Source organism: Salvelinus sp. IW2-2015, unplaced genomic scaffold, assembly GCF_002910315.2.
Source record: "Salvelinus sp. IW2-2015 unplaced genomic scaffold, ASM291031v2 Un_scaffold1020, whole genome shotgun sequence".
NCBI classification, from domain to species: Eukaryota; Metazoa; Chordata; class Actinopteri; order Salmoniformes; family Salmonidae; genus Salvelinus; species Salvelinus sp. IW2-2015.
This window is the reverse complement of record NW_019942690.1, coordinates 360,162-381,353: the sequence shown is the minus strand read 5'-3', so window position 1 is coordinate 381,353 and position 21,192 is coordinate 360,162. Positions and strand designations below refer to the sequence as shown.

Sequence of the window (21,192 nt, the reverse complement as noted above, 5' to 3'; positions counted from 1 at the left end):
TAGAGAGAGAGACTGTACCTTCCTGTTTATATTATAATAGTCTTCATAGAGAGAGAGACTGTACCTTCCTGTTTATATTATAATAGTCTTCATAGAGAGAGAGACTGTACCTTCCTGTTTATATTATAATAGTCTTCATAGAGAGGGGCGGGGTGCAGGAGGTGCCCTTTAAATGCAAGCACTGCAGATCCTAGAGGATGAGGATGACTGGGGGGGGGGGGGGGGGGGGGGGGGGGGTCAGTGGCTGGTTTTGATGTCTCACCTGCTGTGGAGACTTGGCTTTAAACTGGGGATGTCTTGCTGATAGAGAGATTCTTCAATCTGAACTGGCCAGGGGGCTTGGTGTAGAGCAGAGGGCTTCAGATAGACTGGTTTAAAGGAGTCCTGCTTTATTCACTGTATCCAGTGGGCGGTGGACACACTTCATCTTAATCTCTTTTTCTCGCACTCTCTCTCTGTCTCTCTCTCTTTCTCTGTCTCTTTCTCTCCATCTATCCATCCCTCCCTTCTCCCACTTCCCAAAGAGCATCAAATGTTTGGAGCACTGTTTTAATTCTAAGTGTAGATGTGGCTCTATGAGTGTGTTAGTCATTTCAGACTATGATTGGGAGGGTCAATGGGAGGTTGTGTAGATATTCTCAGCAGGAGGGGAGAGGTAAGAGAGAAGCCGCTTCCTGGAGGGAAGGTGAGGCAAAGTCCAGACAAACTGTTCTAAAGCCACAGCTAACCATCAAAGATGGCTTCTTCACAGGTAGTCAAGCACTGTCTGAAACAAGAACGCAACTGTGCAAGAGAGGACGTGTGTTGTTGTGCAGAGGGTTGTGAGTTGAAGCCCGGGTCAGAACAGAATGCAGTCTGTTCACCTGCATTACAATTTAGATAATCTTGTCGCTATTGAAGCAGCTTTATTTAGAGTTTCCATCGCAGATGTCATATTTTAATCTCCAATTGAAAGCTCTCCACCTCTCTATGCTCTGTTGCAATACTATGTGATGTTCCCAAAAACAAGTTCCCCGCTAGCTAACCCACCCCTGACCTGCTCCTCACCTCACTGGCACCACTTATGAAGTGCAAACACTCACAGTACACAACGCTACCCAAATTTGGAAACAATGGGCATTCATCTAACATTTCTCATTCATTTGCATGCTATTGTTTGGCTGTTTCTTTTTTTGTCCTGTGTTCGGGGCTCCTAGTAAAATACCCATGTGGCTTTTCCTCAAAGGTCGCAGAAATGCCACACTGTGAGATTGTGTAGTATGGGCATTAGTGGCATCGTACCCTGGGGACCTGACAACAAAGTGTCCAGCCTCCCTGTGGTTTGTGGTTTTCTGGGACCTTTGTCCTTCTACCATATGGTTAATACGCTTCTAGTCTAAACCGGTGGTTCCCAACCCTTTTCGCTTACTGTACCAACTACTGAGTGTTGCTCTGCCTGAAGTACCCCTGAAGTACCCCCTCATGTGCATTTTACCAGTAGGCCTTTGGTATAATGAGTCTTCTCAAGTACCCCCAGGGGTCCTAGTACCTCTGGTTGGGACCCATTGGTCTAAATGGTGTACTTTTTACTAACAGCTTTGTGGCTGCAGGTGCAAAACCTAACTGAGACCAACTGTGAAAGACACAGAGAGCATGGTATCTATAGGTTTAAATATATATTATTTCAAATATATGTTTCAGGTTTTTCCACTTTATTTAGACAGTAAGGAATTCAGAGAGGAGACAGGCAAGTAGTAGAGAAACAGTGGGAAGGATGGATGCTGGGATTGAACCCCGGTCTCCGGTGGAGAGACGTATGTGTTACATATGCCGAGGAGTGTTACCACTACAATGCGGCTGTGCACTATAGGCTACTTCTTATTTATTGTAATAACAGAGATGTTGCTTACCATTAGTGCTTAAACACTTCCCATTTACTCTATTTGATAAGGCTGCACACCTTATGTGGTGATGTATTGTATGCAGTGTTGATGACGTGATCAGCTTATCTAAGTGACTTCTATTATGCCTGCTTTTTTAATCAGCTATTCTAGTGGTGAACGGAGTGGTGGGGTTTCGCCCAAGGGTACAATACATATTCTATCAGTGGTCTTCCTTTCACAAACAATCATCGTATGGGGAATATTGTTTACTCCCACAAACCCACAATAAACCAGCAATACTTGTTTTAATGCCAGCAGCTCTGAGTATTATGTTCTCCCAAGGACATGGGACTATTTCCTAATATGGACACCGTAGCCGTTTTTTGTTAGTGTACTTTATGAAAGAAAGATAATCCCAATCACCGAAATGCACAAGTAGAACCCCAAACAGACTCAGAGTCAGTCTGACAGTGTATCCAGTGTGTTATAACAGTGTAATACAGCCTTGTCCCTTCCTTCACCCCGTAAAAAACGAATAAAAAGCAGCTCAAAATGAAAGACGACAGCCAGGCAGCCCCATATTGCAACTACCAACCCCCTCCCATCTTCCCCCCTGCATCCCTTCTCTCCAGGCGCCTTCCTCCCATCCAGGTCTCTTAGGAGTACTTAGGGCATTGTGGGTAATTCCATCCAGACCACCGAGACAATTACATTTCCCCATAAAAAAAACTAATTGTGGCTCCAAAATGAGTGTGTATCCCCCTCTGAATAACCTCTCTCTACCAAACAGGACACACACACACACACACACACACACACACACACACACACACACACACACACACACACACACACACACACAACACACACACACACATAGTTTAATAAAGGTTTTCCTCGGATGGATTGCGTATAGCCCTAATATCGTGACCACTCAGGCATGAGTAAACGATTATTAGCCAATTAAATGATCCATTGTTCCTCTATAACAATGGAGTGTATTTGTTTGTTTGGCTTCATAAGGGATCTGCGGCTTCTCAAAGGCTTAGGTAAGCAGCCAAGTGCTGTTGTTGTGTTTATTTGTTTGTTATTGTGTTCTGCTGCGCTACTGTAGATAGGCTTTACAGGAGCTAATTCAAATGGTTTAGTGAGTGGTGAGGAAGGCATGTGTCATCAGTTTATGCTGAATGCCCTGCAAAACCTGCAAATCCTACTGTATTCCAAGCCATGTTGTACAGTGAAGTACAGTGAAGTACAGTGAAATGCCTTTCTTTCATGCACTAAACACAACAATGCAGTAATCAATATCAATGTAGCACTACAAATAACAAGGTAGAACAAAAACACGAGATATAAAAACAAGAAATAAGAAGAACATGAGAAAGTAAGAAGCTAATTATTCATACTATATACAGGGTCAGTTCAGTACCATATTTACAATGTGCAGGGATACTGAAGTGATAGAGGTAGATATGTATAGGGATAAGGTGACTAGGCATCAGGATATTGGATAAACGGAGTAGCAGCAGCGTAAATTAGGATTGTACGTGAGTGGGTGTGCGTGTGTGTAGAGTCAATATAAATGTGTGCGCATGTTATGTGTGTGTTGGAGTGTCAGCGTGCGTGAGTGTGTAAAGTCCTGTGATTGTGCATAGAGACAGTGGGAAAATAAAAGTCCATCTTAACTACATATTGTATCAAGGCTGTAGCAGTGGTCCTAGAAAAGCTACCAGATATGGGAATTGTGCCCAAGCAACATAGGTTAACTTCTTGTAGATGAGAACAAGTCAATTGACTTTCCTGGTGAAAGAACGGTTAAATAAAAACCCTTCTATTCCTCATAATATAAGCCGTGACTTCCTATAGATTCAGATATTACAGTGGGAACATTTGAATTTCCTGATCTCACACTGTGTCGATAAAACATTTTGTCGGCGTGCTCCCATGAATGTTAACGCAATTATCTCCATTCTAATGAAGTATATCTCTGTAATCAGATTATTCAAGTTGAAACACAACGAGAGGGCAAGAGAACAGAGGCAGACAGTGTAGCGTCTCGCTGTGAAAAACAATTGGCTTGGCGTGGCGCACAGCGGGTGTGAGCAACGCAGGTGGGTGTGTTCATGTGTACCAGTAGGCCTATAAGCAAAATAGTCTTACGCTTATTTAGTTCTAAAGCAGGAATGGGCAATAAGTTACTCATCATGAGGGAACGCACCAACATCCATACTGTGACAGTGAAGAGAAAAAAGTATGTTTTAAAGTTAATTTACTGCAATTCTACACATTTTGTCAGGTGGTGGAGAGAAGATTTAGCAATTGTATAACTCATTTCCTGCAATTCTACACATTTTGCCATAGGGTGAGGCAAATGTTTGCAGTTTTTTAATATGATAACTGATGATCAATGGGCCCCTCGGTCGGTAATTCGACCATGCTTAATACAAGTTTAGATAGCTGTACGCTAGACTATTTTACAGTAAGTTGAGATCCTGACTGAATTACCCCCCAAAAATAAATGGCCGCCACATGGTCGCCAGTTGCCCATCCCTGGTCTAAAGTATGATTACATTGGTTGTGTTGTTTTTGTTGCTCTAACATGCACCATCTTCATAAGTACGGTGTACAACGATTGACTCAAGGAGGGGTGAGGCTTGATGTTGAGGGTCTTGGGTGGCAGGGAGCCTAGCGGTTAAGAGCGTTGGGCTAGTAACCAAAAGGTCAATGGTTCGAATCCCCAAGCCGACTAGGTGAAACATCTGTTGATGTGCCTTTGAGCAAGGCTCTTAACCCTCATTGTTCCTGTAAGTCACTTTGGATAAGAGTGTCTGCTAATTGACTCAAATGATTTAAAAAATGTACATGTTTCCTCAAATGTACTCCGTTAATAAGCAGTATGGTGAATAGTCAATAGACAAAGTTGGCTCCATTAACATATTGTTTACCTATCCGATCCTTTCAGATGTATTGTTATTGGACATTGCCCAAGACTGACCTATGAATTGACATGAATCCCGCCCCCCATAACTTACTTCCTGTTCATGTCTCCTGGGATTACCCATTAGGGTTCGGGCGGGTAGGTGAAGATCACTGGAGGGCAATAGATCCATCGCTCAGCCTGGCAGCCAGGCCATGATGCATTAACATTAAATATTTAAACAGCTATTGTCTGACAACGGTGCCCTCCAAAAGAGTAATGTGTTCTTGGAGAGCAGATTTGTCATTTTAGATTCATGATGTCAGCTGGCTACGGCTGGGAAAGCAACAACAGAGACTAATCACTGCCCTTCACCACTTACAACCCCCAAACGAAAAATAGTTCAGTGACATGTCCATTGAAGGAAATAGCAGAGAGTTAGCCGTTAGTGTAAATGTTCCACCTTGAATAATCGGAAGGCCCACATATCAACTGTCATTCATGTCCAACATTGCAGCACTATAACATAATATACAAATGCTAATATGTATCTTCTGTTTCTGGTAATGGTAGTGTCTGATATAGCATGGCAATATGACTGAAATCACAGTTCCTCGTGTAAGCCAATAGCCACACACCAGTCACATCCCATCCCCCTCGTTATAGCACTGTTAGCACCTCCACTCATCAGACAGATCCACCTGCATAGCAACACTCCTCCACCCTGCTAATTCACAGGCATCATTAAGCCACGCTGCACGACCGGGCACATTAATATTTCAATAAAAGCCATATGCTAATCCTCTCTATGTTAATGTACAATAGTAAGTACATCATGGTCGGTGTATTTGAAGGCGCTCACAAGCCCCATGCAGCATGTGAGGAGGGAGTTATGAATATTAAAAAGAAAGAGGAAATCAATCAAGGGAATTTTGATAGAGATTCTTATCTACAGGGAAACTGAATCTCAATGGATCTACAGTATAGCACTCTATAAGATCTTATCGACAACATTGTACTGTTGATGACCTGATACATTCTCAGACGTTCAGAAAAACTGGACACACACTAGGAACTTTGTTCTTGTCAATTCCATCTTTTGATGTCAATGTTTTATGGTATGCTTTATCACTTCAACTGAGAGAAGTCCCGTGACATCTAGTATTTACAGTGTTTCTATCATATATCTGTCATATATATTATTGCATAGCAGAAGAGATGTCAGTGTTCACTCTGCTCAACACGCTCTTCACTTGCGTCATGATGATCACCAGCAGCTAAATGCAGCATGGATGGAGAACGACGTGTTATGGCCAAGATGTGGCCCAGAACAACATGGCCTAGATCTGTATGAATGAGACTGTAAAGTGGGCTAATCAACACCTACCCCTAGTACACCCTCTCCTCCTCACCCACCCATCCCCACCTCCCTACTCTATGCCATCCCCTTATAGCCCTCCTCCAACCCTCTCCTTCCGACAATTTTCCTCCCATGGCCCTCCATAAGCCCAAATTTGCCATCCCAACAGTCATCCTCCATCCACAACAATACAAGGGACACACACACACACACAACCAACCAACCAACACAACACACACACACACACACACACACACACAACACAACACACACCACACACCACACACACACACACACACACAACACAACCCAAAAATAAATAAAAAAATATACACTAGCGCTTACAAAGGGAGGATTAATCAGTTTGATATGATTACAGTATCATTTTTCAGTTAGCATTCAGATATACATTTTATTTTGAGCATTACACATATAAATCCTTTAGCTAGCGTCATGCTGGAGATGGTAACGGTGGAGAATGTGTTTTCAGTTGAGCATGGTGGAGATGGTACGGTGGAGAATGTGTTGGATAGAGCATGGTAGATGGTGAGGTGGAGAATGTGTTGCAGATAGAGAATGGTGGAGATGGTACGGTGGAGAATGTGTTGCGATAGAGATGGTGGAGATGGTACGGTGGAGAATGGTGTTTGCAGATAGAGAATGGTGGAGATGGTAGGTGGGAGAATGTGTTGCAGATAGAGTATGGTGGAGAGATGGTACGGTGGAGAATGTGTTGCAGATAGAACATGGTGGAATGGTACGGTGGAGAATGTGTTGCAGATAGAATGGTGGAGATGGTACGGTGGATTAATGTGTTGCAGATAGAGTATGGTGGAGATGGTACGGTGGGAATGTGTTGCAGATAGAACATGGTGGAGATGGTACGGTGGAAATGTGTTTGCAGATAGGCATGGTGGAGGATGGTACGTGGAGAATGTGTTGCAGATATGGTAGCGGTGGGGAATGTGTTGCAGATAGAGTATGGTGGAGATGGTACGGTGGAGAATGTGTTGCAGATAGAGTAATGATGGAGATGGTGCGGTGGAGAATGTGTTGCAGATAGAGTAGTAGTGGATGGTACGGTGGAGAATGTGTTGCAGATAGAGCATGGTGGAGATGGTACGGTGGAGAATGTGTTGGAGATAGAGTATGGTGGAGATGGTACGGTGGAGAATGTGTTCAGATGAGCATGGTGGAGATGGTACGGTGGAAGATGTGTTCGCGATTGAGTATGGTGGAGATGGTACGGTGGAGAATGTGTTGCAGATAGAGTATGGTGGAGATGGTACGGTGGAGAATGTGTTGCAGATGGAGTATGGTGGAGATGGTACGGTGGAGATGTGTTGCAGATAGAGCATGGTGGAGATGGTACGGTGGAGAAGTTTGCATTGGGCATAGGTGGATGATGGTACGGTGGAGAATGTGTTGCAGATTGAGTATGGTGGAGATGGTACGTGGGAGAATGTGTTGCAGATGAGCTATGGAGATGGTACGGTGGAGAATGTGTTGCAGATAGAGCATGGTGGAGATGATACGGTGGAGAATGTGTTGCAGATAGAGCATGGTGGATGGTAGTGGGAGAATGTGTTCAGATGAGTATGGTGGAGATGGTACGGTGGAGAATGTGTTGCAAATTGAGCTGGTGGAGATGGTACGGTGGAGAATGTGTTGCGAATTGAGTATGGTGGAGATGGTAGGTGGAGAATGTGTTGCAGATAGAGATGGTGGAGATGGTCGGTGGATATGTGTTGCAGGATAGAGTATGGTGGAGTGGTAGGTGGAAATGTGTTGCAGATAGACATGGTGGAGATGGTACGGTGGAGAATGTGTTGCAGATAGAGCATGGTGGAGATGGTAGGTGGAAATGTGTTGCAGATAGAGTATGGTGGAGATGGTACGGTGGAGAATGTGTTGCAGATAGAGAATGGTGGGGAATGGTACGGTGGAGAATGTGTTGCAGATAGAGTATGGTGGAGTGGTACGGGTGGAAATGTGTTGCAGATAGAGTATGGTGGAGATGGTACGGTGGAGATGTGTTGCAGATAGAAATGGTGGAGATGGTACGGTGGAGAATGTGTTGCAGATAGAGCATGGTGGAGATGGTGTGTGGAGAAGTGTTGCGATAGGTATGATGGAGATGGTGCGGTGGAGAATGTGTTAAGATAGAGTATAGTGGAGATGGTACGGTGGAGAATGTGTTGCAGATAGAGCATGGTGGAGATGGTACGGTGGAGATGTGTTGGAGATAGAGTATGGGGTGGAGATGGTACGGTGGAAAGTGTTGCAGATAGAGCTGGTGGAGATGGCACGGTGGAGAATGTGTTGCAGATTGAGCATGGTGGAGATGGTACGGTGGAGATTGTGTTTCAGATTGAGTATGGTGGAGATGGTACGGTGGAGAATGTGTTGCAGATTGAGCATTGGAGATGGTACGGTGGAGAATGTGTTGCAGATAGGAGCATGGTGGAGAGTGATACGGTGGAGAATGTGTTGCAGATTAGAGCATGGTGAGATGGTACGGTGGAGAATGTGTTGCAGATAGAGTATGGGGAGATGGTACGGTGGAGAATGTGTTCCAGATTGGAGTATGGTGAGGATGGTACGTGGAGAATGTGTTGCAGATAGAACATGGTGGAGATGGTACGGTGGAGAATGTGTTCCAGATGAGTATGGTGGAGATGGTACGGTGGAGAATGTGTTGCAGATAGAGATGGTGGGAGATGGCACGGTGGAGAATGTGTTCAGATTGAGCATGGTGGAGATGGTACGGTGGAGAATGTGTTGCAGATTGAATTGGTGGGAGATGGTACGGTGGAGAATGTGTTTCAGATTGAGCATTGGAGATGGTACGGTGGAGAATGTGTTGCAGAGATCTATTGTTTGGTTGTCCTGTTTTCACCTGTTTTCATTCCAGGACTGCGGCAGCGGCACTGCTGCACTGTACTGTCACTATTGTGATTTCTGGACTAGCTTCACACACTCTTCACACACGCTTCACACACACTTCACACACTCTTCACACACACTTCACACTTCACACACTCTTCACACCCTTCACATACCCTTCACACACTCTTCACCCACCCTCCACACACACTTCACACACTCTTCACACACCCTTCACACCCTTCACACACCCTTCACACCCCCTTCACATACTCCTCACACCACTGTTCACCCACACTTACACACACTCTTCACCACACACCCTTCACACCCTTCACACACCCTTCACACACTCTCTTCACACACCCTTCACACACCCTTCACACACCTTCACACACCCTTCACAACCCTTCACAACACTGTTCACACACCCTTCACACCCTTCACACACCCTTCACACCCCCTTCACACCCCCTTCACACCCCCTTCACATACCCTTCACACACTCTTCACACACCCTTCACACACACTTCTTTGTGTTTCTGTTGTTGTTTACAGCAAAGGAATTGACCGTAAACATGTTCAATTCTGCATGTGTGCGTGTACATATTTGAGTGTGTGCACATGTGTGTCTTCCTCTCCCCCACATATCCAGTGTGTTACAATGAGAATCCCTCCCCTCAGGCTCTGAGACACAGACAGATAACGACAGATCCTCCACATGGTGCAAATCAATTGTTTTCTATGTTCCAAACAACAATACCAACAACATAAAATACAGACTACTATGTCAACAGTTCAAAGGGTTCTTCTGTATGGCTTTTAAACACGATTCCACCATCTTTACGTTCCATAACTGTCTAGTGGTGGCTCAATYGTAGATATTGACGGATTCCATATTGTGAATATAATCCCCAGCCCACGGCTGATCTGTTAAGTGTGGGGGAGGGGCAGTTATCAGAAGCTAAGGTTCAATCGATAGCAATCATTTGCCAATTATACTTGAAATTACAGCATCCATGTGTGCGCGCGCACACACACACACACGCGCACGCACGCACACACGCACACACGCACACACACACACACACACACACACTACACTACACTACACTACACTACACTACACTACACTACAGTTGTTAAATAATTAACACTTAAATTATGATGAGTGTTCTTAAACATCTAGTTGAATACTTCATTTTTCTTTACATTTTTGGCCCTCGCCTTGTGTTGAATTATTCATAACTTACAGTATGTCTCTCCATACTCTCTCTGACTGGGACATGATATGATTATACATGGGTTTATGGAGACATCATCTATCGATGAGTTCTCATTTCAGATATAGGCTGTATGATGGTTCAAGGTGACTTCACGATACCCAATCTACCAGGAAGATGAGATACAGTACTGTAGTATCACTGATACTTCATATTTTCATCATAAGCCGTACAAAAAATGCCATTCACATGTCTGTCAAGGTTGACTTTGTACATGGACAGATATTCAGCAACTTGGTAGGACAATGGAAGTTTGCTTGAACAATCCGTCTTTCATTGTTATAACCAACATGTTTCATGTATTTGACTGGCTCTGTATGAATATGGTTTTGTGCTTGAGATCAAGTCTGTCGAGTGTTGACTTGAGGGAACTCCTGTGGAACGCTTGTCCAATGCTTATGGAATGCTCTCCTAAACAGATGTCTTTGTCACTTTATTTACTTGTTTGTTTGCAGACTATTGCAAGCCCTTTACCACAAACATTCCTAGTTTGAAAGGACACAGTAGCCGTCTGCCTCAGCCCCAAGAAAAATGGTAAAAATGCCTCACCTCTAAAATAAGGGGACAAATGTGTTTAAAAAAAATGAACAGCTAAATTGCCGGCCCTCAACAGTGGACATGATTCATCATCATTGATTCATCTGGCCAGCTCATTTTTCTGTGCTCACTGACACACTGGCCCTGATACGGCACGGTGCCACTCAGCACACTACCCCTGCACTGCTGGAGGGCAGCGCTCTCTCTTTCTCTATCGCTCAGCCTATCCTTCCTTATCTCTTTCTCTCCTTCTCTCCCTGCCCTCTCTCCCATTCCCTCATACAGAGGCAGGCAGGCAGGCAGGCAGGCAGGCAGGCAGGCAGGCAGGCAGGCAGGCAGGCAGGCAGGCAGGCAGGCAGGCAGGCAGGCAGGCACGCACGCACACAGCCCCAACACCTCAGGGGAGAAGAGAAATCCACTTCAGCATAATGGGAAAATGATAATTTTTCTGCCTGTACCTCTCTCCTTAGGAGGTGACTGAGGGCCTGTCAAACGTAAACAATGCACACTTGTGAATAGATTAGGGTCTTGTACCTCAACCAGTCTACCTAGGCAGTCTGAAAATGACCGATTGGATTTGAGCCAAGGTTGTTTGTGCACCAGAAGATTGTGTTTGCCCACTGAGCTTAAAGACAAAGCATTAGCACTAGGGCTGGGTGATATGTCCAAAATATCATATCACAATATTTGTCAAATTCATGGCAGTATTTGACAGTATTTTATGTTTTTGAATAATACAAGTTCTAAATATTTTTTACGAGTAGTGCATGACCCTAGGATGGAAGCACATGAATTCTAAGTGGTTGTACAAGTCTTTCTGTATTCTGTTTGATCTATATTCCACCAAACTAGGACAAAACAAACTTTTCATTTGATTTAGCACTGTATCAAAATATCATTATAGACAGTAGTGTAAAACCCAGTATACCGTTATTCATGATATATCAACCAGCCCTAATTAGCACGGAGACCAAATGCAAATCTGATTCAGAGGGGTTGGGTTAAATGTGGAAGACCATTTCGGTTTAATGCATTCAGTTGTGTAACTGACTAGGTATCCCCTTTCCCGTTCCCAAATCCTGTGGAGTAATGCGTCAGCGTGAAAATTTTTCAAACTCTCTCCCAGAGATGTTGACACACATAACTGCAGAGGAGAGCTCTTCGGCGGTACAGTGGCGGTGTCTCCCCCGGGGATTCCCTCCCTACCTCCCTCCCATCATCTTCTCTGCCTGGCTGCTGTGCTCGCTGAGCCCACCAGGCCACGGCGACCTCTGATTGACCTTGCAGGCACAGCGACAGCTAGATGAGAATAATGCTGTGTAATCAGTGATCTCATAGAGAGGTATATTATGTGTGGAAACCGGAGCAGAGGACGTTTCCTGTACTGAGTCTGATACCTTGTGGTACACTGTCTGTGCAATGTTAAAATATATTGGATACATTGGAGGTTGTAGTCTTCAAAATGAAGTGAAATTTGGACACATAACTTTCAGTTACAGTCCACAGTATGGTGAAGTAGCTATGCTTTTTTGGTACCGTTTATTCTTTCTCTGGCTTTAAATTGAAAATGGTTCACATGAAACAGACACACAGCAGGGTCCTGATCTGCCCAGAATAAAATAATCTGCCACTGTGACCTTATAATGGATCAAGACAAACCCCAGCCGGAGCCATAATGGGGGCACAGTGTCCTGATGTTCCCTGTTGTTCCCTTTGTGGCCATGTGTCACTGTTTTGCTGCTGTCTCCATTCAGGGGCTTAATATCATGTAACATTCTCTCTAAGGCTGATAACCTCTTTCTCATGCAGGCTAATTTGATTTGATTCAGAACAGGAGGGCTTTTACCTAGTTCTGCTTCCAGAACCCTCTTTTTTTAATGCTTGGATTCATATTTACCTGATAGAATACAGTGCGTACAAAATGGCTTCCCCAGTGATCAATCTTTGGGCCTCTATTCTTTAGCTTAGGTCATACAAATCACCGTATTCATATGTCATGTTGTTGACATACAAATGTAGGCAGATGCTACTGTTAGATACTGATATCATCACTGAAAGCAGTATCAGATATCTCTAAGGAGAGCCATGCAATAGAGACCAGAGGGATTTCCTTCAGAGAAACAACCTCCATAGAACTTTCTAATCTTGTGGAATCCTCTTGCAGCCTGCCCTTATCTCATCATGTACGTGCTTTACAGTGAGCTTTAATGAGCTTGATAGTAAGTCACAATGCTGCATGGAACACAGGTTAGAGGTTAGAGAGCACCCTGACCTCACCTTGCTTGGATGTACTCTTAAATCCTCCAGATGCTACGTACTGCTTACTGCTGACTGCTACCAGTGCTTTAGCTCAACATAAAGTCTCCTCTCTCATTTGTTTTACGGGTTATTATGAGGTGATATGGATTGAGATCTGTCATAGATCTACATGAATGTACACACACACACACACACACACACACACACACACCACACACACACACACACACACACACACACACACACACACACACACACACACACACACACACACACACACACACACACACACACACACACACACACACACACACACACACACACACACACACACACACACACACACACACACACACACACACACACACACACACAAATCAAATGTTATTTATCACATGCGTGACAACAGGTGTAGACTTTATCTTGAAATGCTAAGTTACAAGCCCTTAACCAACAATGCAGTTCAAGAAATAGAGTTAAGAAAATAAACTAAAGTAAAAAAATACATTAAAGTAAAAAAGTAACACAATAAAATAACAATAACGAGGCTAAATACAGGGGTACCGGTACCGAGTCAATATGCGGGGTACAGGTTAGTCAAGGTAATTTGTACATGTAGGTAGGGGTAGAGTGACTATGCATAGATAATAAGCAGCGCGTAGCTGTAGTGTAAAAACAAAGGGGTGGAGGGGCAGGTTTGTGTCAATGTAAATAGTCCAGGTGGCCATTTGATTAATTGTTCAGCAGGCTTATGTCTTGGGGGTAGAAGCCGCTAAGGAGCCTTTTGGTCCAAGACTTGGTGCTCCGGTACTGCTTGCCATGCGGTAGCAGAGAGAATAGTCTATGACTTGAGTGACTGGAGTTGTTGACTATTTTTTGGGCCTTCCTCTGACACCGCCTAGTATATAGGTCCTGGATGGCAGGAAGCTTTGCCCCAGTGATGTACTGGGCAGTACACACTACCATCTGTAGCGCCTTACGGTCGGATGTCATGCAGTTGCCATAACAGGAAGTGATGGTGCAACTTTTTGAGGGTCTGGGGACCCATGCCAAATCTTTTCAGTCAGCTGAGAGGGAAAAGGTGTTGTCGTGCCCTCTTCACGACTGTTGTGTTTGGACCATGATAGTTTGTTGGTGATGTGCACACTAAGGAACTTGAAGCTCTTTACCCGCTCCACTACAGCCCCATCGATGTTAATAGGGGCCTATCCGGCCCGCCTTTTTCTGTAGTCCATGATCAGCTCCTTTGTCTTGCTCACATAGAGGGATAGGTTTTTGTCCTGGCACCACACTGCCAGGTCTCTGACTTCCCTCCTATAGGCTGTCTCATCATTGTCGGTGATCAGGCCTACCACTGTTGTGTCGTCAGCAAAGTTAATGATGGTGTTGGAGTTGTGTTTGGCCACGCAGTCATGGATATTTTGTATTTGTATTTATTATGGATCCCATTAGCTGCTGCCAACGCAGCAGCTACTCTTCCTGGGGTCCAGCGAAATTAAGGCAGTTTATACAATTTTAAAAACATTACAATACATTCACAGATTTCACAACACACTGTGTGCCCTCAGGCCCCTACTCCACCACTACCACATATCTACAGTACTAAATCCATGTGTATGTATAGTGCGTATGTGAACAGGGAGAACAGGGAGTACAGGAGGGGACTAAGCACGCACCCCTGAGGGGCCCCAGTGTTGAGAATCAGCGTGGCAGACGTGTTGTTGTCTACCCTTACCACCTGGGGGAGACTCGTCAGGAAGTCCAGGATCCAGTTGCAGAGGGAGGTGTTTAGTCACAGCGTCCTTTGCTTAGTGATGAGCTTTGTGGGCACACACAGAGAGAGAGAGACAGACACACACTCACACACTGATATCCAGGTCAGTCTTGAGTCATTAAAGGATTATTCTGAACAACTCAAAGGCCCAACAGATTTAAACAGATCTCTTAAGACGTCTTTAAGGATCATGTCACGCTCATGTGTGTGTCTTTACGATCTGTCATATCACCAGACACAATCACCAGACACAATCTGTTTTTGTTTGTATTTTTGTTAGGCAAATGCTTTCAAGCTCTTTATACAGTAAACATTATACATCTTTAATGGTTAGAGATTTTGCTGTAGCTTATCCTTCCAGGAAGTACAGAAGTGTACACTGTAAATGGGATTCGTAGAAGGCGACTAAGGCTTGCTTTAAGAAGGGAATAAGTCTAACCCACATTCTAAATATAGAGTTCCTTATTTTACAGTATCTTTCATTGATCTGTCCTTTGTTGTCATTTCATGTCTCACTGGGTCGTCCCAAATGTCAGTCTATTCCCTGTTCTGTACAGAGACCCAGCCCCTCTGATCACATCCACGCTAGCAGCATTACGTCAACACCGCCTCTCCAGTCTCTTATACTGTCTTGTGTCTGGGTCTATTTTTGTCTTTGTTGATTCTAGCACTGCTCCTAAAATAGCTGTTTCTTAATACTTTTCTTAGTTGACTTTGAACGGTCTTATTTTCTCTTACTCAAATCCATAGCAGCAGACGTGTTTCACATTGGTCGTCTTAAATGTCTTAATCTAGTTTATTTGGGGGTATTTTCTCTATGTTGATCCTAATATTGCCTCTATACACGGGGTTGTGTAAGGACTGTGTTAGAGCGGGGACTCCTGTTCTTTAAACCCCTATCTGTTATCATCACCATCTTTCCCTCTCCCTCTCTCCGTTCCTTTGTCTGTCTCATCTCTCCTCCCTGTCCCAGTGCCATTAAAGCAGCCTAGACCACATCCCTCTCTCCATCCCTCCATCATCTTCCATAGCTTCAGGACACATCTTACAACCCTTTGGCTCTTCTCTGATCTGGTTTATTCCAATTCTAATGACGAATGGGATTAGCCTACCATGAACTAAGTTTCAGAGTAGACAATTTATAACGATAATAGCAATAATGGTAAGAAAATCACATTATTAGTAATAATGTAGCCTAACCTGCTCTCATAACTATGGCAGATACAGTATGACACTGTACGATAATGCAATGATAGCAACTGTAACCCTGCTGTGCTGAAAAGATCTATCACTTCTTCCTTGCTAAATACAACTCTACTTTATGAGGCCCTTACACAGTTGTGTACACAACCTTATATATAACCTTTAAACCACACCAGGAAGCCAAGACCAACATAACCCAGATCACACCATATGCTGCCACCAGTGTGCATAGCCTGGATGTCTGTAACCACTCTATCCTGTCCCTCTCTACCCCTTCAGTAACCACTCAGTCTCTCTCTCTCAATTCTTTTCAATTTAAGGGGCTTTATTGGCATAGGAAACATATGTTTACATTGCCAAAGCAAGTGAAATAGATAATAAACAAAAGTGAGTGGCGCAGCGGTCTAAGGCACTGCATCTCAGTGCTAAAGGCGTCACTACAGACACTCTGGTTCAAATCCAGGCTGTATCACAACCGGCTGTGATTGGGAGTCCCATAGGGCGGCGCAGAATTAACCCAGCGTCGTTCGCGTTTGGCCGGTGTCGGCCGTCATTGTAAATAAGAATTTGTTCTTAACTGACTTTCCTAGTTAAATTAAGGTTACATTTCAACAACAACAAATTGAATAAATAAACAATAAAAAATTAACAGTAAACACTACACTCACAAAAGTTCCAAAATAATAAAGATATTTCAAATGTCATATTATGTCTATATACAGTGTTGTAATGATGTGCAAATAGTTAAAGTTCCTAAGGGAAAATAAACATAAATATGGGTTGTATTTACAATGGTGTTTGTCTTCACTGCTTGCCCTTTACTTGTGGCAACAGGTCACACATATTGCTGCTGTGATAGCACACTGTGGTATTTCAGCCAATAGATATGGGATTTGTTTTCACATTCTTTGTGGATCTGTGTAATCTAAGGGAAATATGTGTCTCTAAAAGTGGACATAGATTTGGCAGGAGATTAGGAAGTGCAGCTCAGTTTCCATCTCATTTTGTGGGCGGTATGCTCATAGCCTGTCTTCTCTTGAGAGCCAGGTCTGCCTTTGGCGGCCTTTCTTAATAGCAAGGCTATGCTCATTGAGTGTGTATTTTGTCAAAGATTCCCTTAATTTTGGGTCAGTCACAGTGGTCACTATTCACATAGTGTTGTGTGTTCCTTCCAAACAACTCAACGCTAGTTTCATCTGTACACAGAATATTTTGCCAGTAGCGCTGTGGAATATCCAGGTGCACTTCTGCGATCTTCAGACATGCAGCAATGTTTTTTTTGGACAGCAGTGGCTTCTTCCGTGGTGTCCTCCCATGAACACCATTCTTGTTTAGGGTTTAAAGTATCGTAGACTCATCAACAGAGATGTTAGCATGTCCCAGAGATTTATGTAAGTCTTTAGCTGACACTCTAGGATTCTTCTTAACCTCATTGAGCATTCTGCGTTGTGCTCTTGCAGTCATATTTGCAGGACGGCCACTCCTAGGGAGAGTAGCAACAGTGCTGAACTTTCTCCATTTATAGACAATTTGTCTTATCATGGACTGATGAACATCAAGGCTTTTAGAGATACTTTTGTAACCCTTTCCAGCTTTATACAAGTCAACAATTCTTAATCTTAGGTCTTCTGAGATCTCTTTTGTTGGAGACATGGTTCATATCAGGCAATGCTTCATGTGAATATCAAACTCAAATGTTGTGAGTGTTTTTTATAGGGCAGGGCAGCTCTAACCAACATCTCCAATCTCATCTCATTGATTGGACTCCAGGTTAGCTGACTCCTGACTCCAATTAGCTTTTGGAGAAGTCATTAGCCTAGGGGCTTCACATACTTTTTCCAACCTACACTGTGAATGTTTAAATTATGTACTGAATATAGACAAGAAAAATACCATAATTTGTGTGTTACTAGTTTAAGCAGACTGTGTTTGTCTTTTGTTGTGACTTAGATGAAGGTCAGATCAAATTTTATGACCAATTTATGCAGAAATCCAGGTAATTCCAAAGGGTTCACATACTTTTTCTAGCCACTGTATGGATAAACAACTTCTCCAGTCTTTTGGCTCTATAACAAAGAACAAACAGCAAAAACATAAAGACATAAAGATAATAGCTTGCTTGACACATTGGAAAGAATTTACAAAAAACAGAGTTCACAGTGGCAGAATATCTGACCGCTGTGAACTCTCAGTTTTTTTGTAAATTCTTTCCAATGTGTCAAGCTATTATCTTTTTGTTTTCTCATGATTTAGTTCTGCTCTGCATGTATTATTTGTTGTGTTACGTTGTACAAGGAGGATATGTTGAAATGTATGTTTCTTTTGATGGCATAGAAGGCCCTTCTTGCCTTGTCTCTCAGATCGTTGACAGCTTTGTGGAAGTTACCTGTGGCGTTGATGTTTAGGCCGAGGTATGTATAGTATAGCCAATTGGAATTTGTGGTCTGTATATTTTATCATTTCATTTAGGATACCATCAACACCACAGGCCTTTTTGAGTTGGAGGGTTTGTATTTTGTCTTGTAGCTCATTCAATGTAATTGGAGAATCCACTGGGTTCTGGTAGTCTTTAATAGTTGATTCTAATATTTGTATTTGATCATCTATATGTTTTTGCTGTTTGTTTTTTGTTCTTTATTATAGAGCCAAAAAGATTGGAGAAGTGGTTTATCCACAGCACACCAACATCAAAACCTCATCCCAACTGTAAAGTATGGTGGAGGGAGCATCATGGTTTGGGGCTGCTTTGCTGCTTCAGGGCCTGGACAGCTTGCAACGAAAAAATTAATTCCCAAGTTTATCAAGACTTTTTGCAGGAGTATGTAAGGCTATCTGTCCACCAATTTAAGCTCAACAGAAGTTTGGTGATGCAACAGGAGAACGACGCAAAATACAGAAGTAAATTAACAACAGGATGGCTTCAACAGAAGAAACTACGCCTTCTGGAGTGGCCCAGTCATTGAACTCAACCCGATTGAGGTGCTGTGGCATGACCTCAAGAGACCGGTTCACACCAGACATCCAAGAATATTGCTGAACTGAAACAGTTTGTGCAGGTCTGATCCACAACTACAGAAAACATTTGGTTGAAGTTATTGCTGCCAAAGGAGAGTCAACCAGTTATTAAATCCAAGGGTTCACATACTTTTTCCACCATGCACTTCCTCCATTCCTTCCATCTCTAGAATGTCTTAATATTTTTCAGTTCCTTTGGCTTGGGTGCCTCATGATTAAGCATAGCTCTGTTCAAGTAGAGTGTGATTTTGCTGAGATCTGATAGGGGTGTCAGTGGACTGACTGTGAACACTCTAAGAGACTCTGGGTTGAGGTCAGTGATAAAGTAGTCTACAATACTACGACCAAGAGATGAGCTATAGGTGTACCTACCATAGGAGTCCCCTTGAAGCCTACCATTGACTATGTACAAACCCAGGGTCCAACAGAGCTGCAGCAGTTGTTTTTGTTAGTTATCTTGTCGTAGTTGTGTCTGTAGTTGTGTCTAGGGGGGAATATGGGGGAGGGAATGCTGTCACCTCCGGGTAGGTGTTTGTCCCCCTGTGTGCTGAGGGTGTCGGGTTCTTGGCCAGTTTTGGGATTTAGGTCGCCACAGACTAGTACATGTCCCTGAGCCTGTAAATTGTTGATCTCACCCTCTAGGATGGAGAAGCTGTCATCGTTAAAGTATGGGGATTATATTGGGGGGATATAGGTAGCACACATGAGGACATTTTTCTCTGTTGAGATAATTTCCTTATTAATTTCTAGCCAGATGTCAAATGTTCCTGTTTTGACTAATTTAATAGAGTGGGTTAGGTCTGCTGTATATCAAATTAGCATAACCCCTGAGTTTCTTCCCTGGGGTCTCAATCACCCCTGTGCAATTGGGTCCTGCACTTCTTGACGGGCCGCCCCCAGGTGGTGAAGGTAGGAAACAACATCTCCACTTCGCTGATCTTCAACACCGGGGCCCCACAAGRGTGCGTGCTCAGCCCCCTCCTGTACTCCCTGTTCACCCATGACTGCGTGGCCATGCACGCCTYCAACTCAATCATCAAGTTTGCAGACGACACAACAGTAGTAGGCTTGATTACCAATAACGACAAGACAGCCTACAGGGAGGAGGTGAGGGCACTCGGAGTGTGGTGTCAGGAAAACAACCTCTCACTCAACGTCAACAAAACAAAGGACATGATTGTTGACTTCAGGAAACAGCGGAGGGAGCACCCCCCCATCCACATTGACRGGACAGCAGTGAAGGTGGAAAGTTTTAAGTTCCTCGGGGTAACATCATGGACAAACTGAAATGGTTCACCCAAACAGACAGTGTGGTGAAAAAGGCGCAACAGTGCTTCTTCAACCTACGGAGGCTGAAGAAATTTGGCTTGTCACCTAWAACCCTCACAAACTTTTACAGATGCACAATCGAGAGCATCCTGTCGGGCTGCATCAACGCCTGGTATGGCAACTGCACCGCCCTCAACCGCAAAGCGCGGTCTGCACAACGCATCACCGGGGGAAAACTACCTGCCCTYCAGGACACCTACAGCACCCGATGCCACAGGAAGGCCAAAAAGATAATGAAGGACAACAACCACCCGTGCCACTGCCTGTTCACACTGCTACCATCCAGAAGGCAAGGTCAGTACAGATGCATCGAAGCTGGACCGAGAGACTGAAAAATAGCTTCTATCTCAAGGCCATCAGACTGCTAAACAGCCATCACTAACTCAGAGAGGCTGCTGCCTACATCAGACTTCAGAAATCATTGGTCACTTTAATAAATGGATCACTGTATTAATAATGCCACTTTAATTATGTTTACATATCTTGCATTACTCATCTCATATGTATATACTGTATTTTATACCATCTATGCTAAAGCCACTTTCTACCACTCTAAATTCCAAGCATCTGCCTCTAACCCTAGGAAGCTCTTTGCCACCTTCTCCTCCCTCCTGAATCCTCCTCCCCCTCCTCCCCCCTCCTCCCTCTCTGCGGATGACTTCGTCAACCATTTTGAAAAGAAGGTCGACGACATCCGATCCTCGTTTGCTAAGTCAAACGACACCGCTGGTTCTGCTCACACTGCCCTACCCTGTGCTTTGACCTCT

General features: G+C 43.8%; 1 protein-coding gene across 1 annotated transcript in view; it reads left to right on the top strand.

The window, feature by feature from the left end:
- Positions 1–7,288: 7,288 nt before the first annotated feature.
- thsd7aa (thrombospondin, type I, domain containing 7Aa) overlaps positions 7,289–21,192 on the top strand; it is a 145,815-nt gene continuing 131,911 nt past the window's right edge. The window contains exons 1-5 of the mRNA XM_070438562.1: positions 7,289–7,466; positions 8,803–8,903; positions 19,739–19,762; positions 19,997–20,136; positions 20,496–20,686. Coding sequence (XP_070294663.1) covers positions 7,289–7,466; positions 8,803–8,903; positions 19,739–19,762; positions 19,997–20,136; positions 20,496–20,686 — 634 coding nt within the window. The remainder of the gene's footprint in view (positions 7,467–8,802; positions 8,904–19,738; positions 19,763–19,996; positions 20,137–20,495; positions 20,687–21,192) is intronic.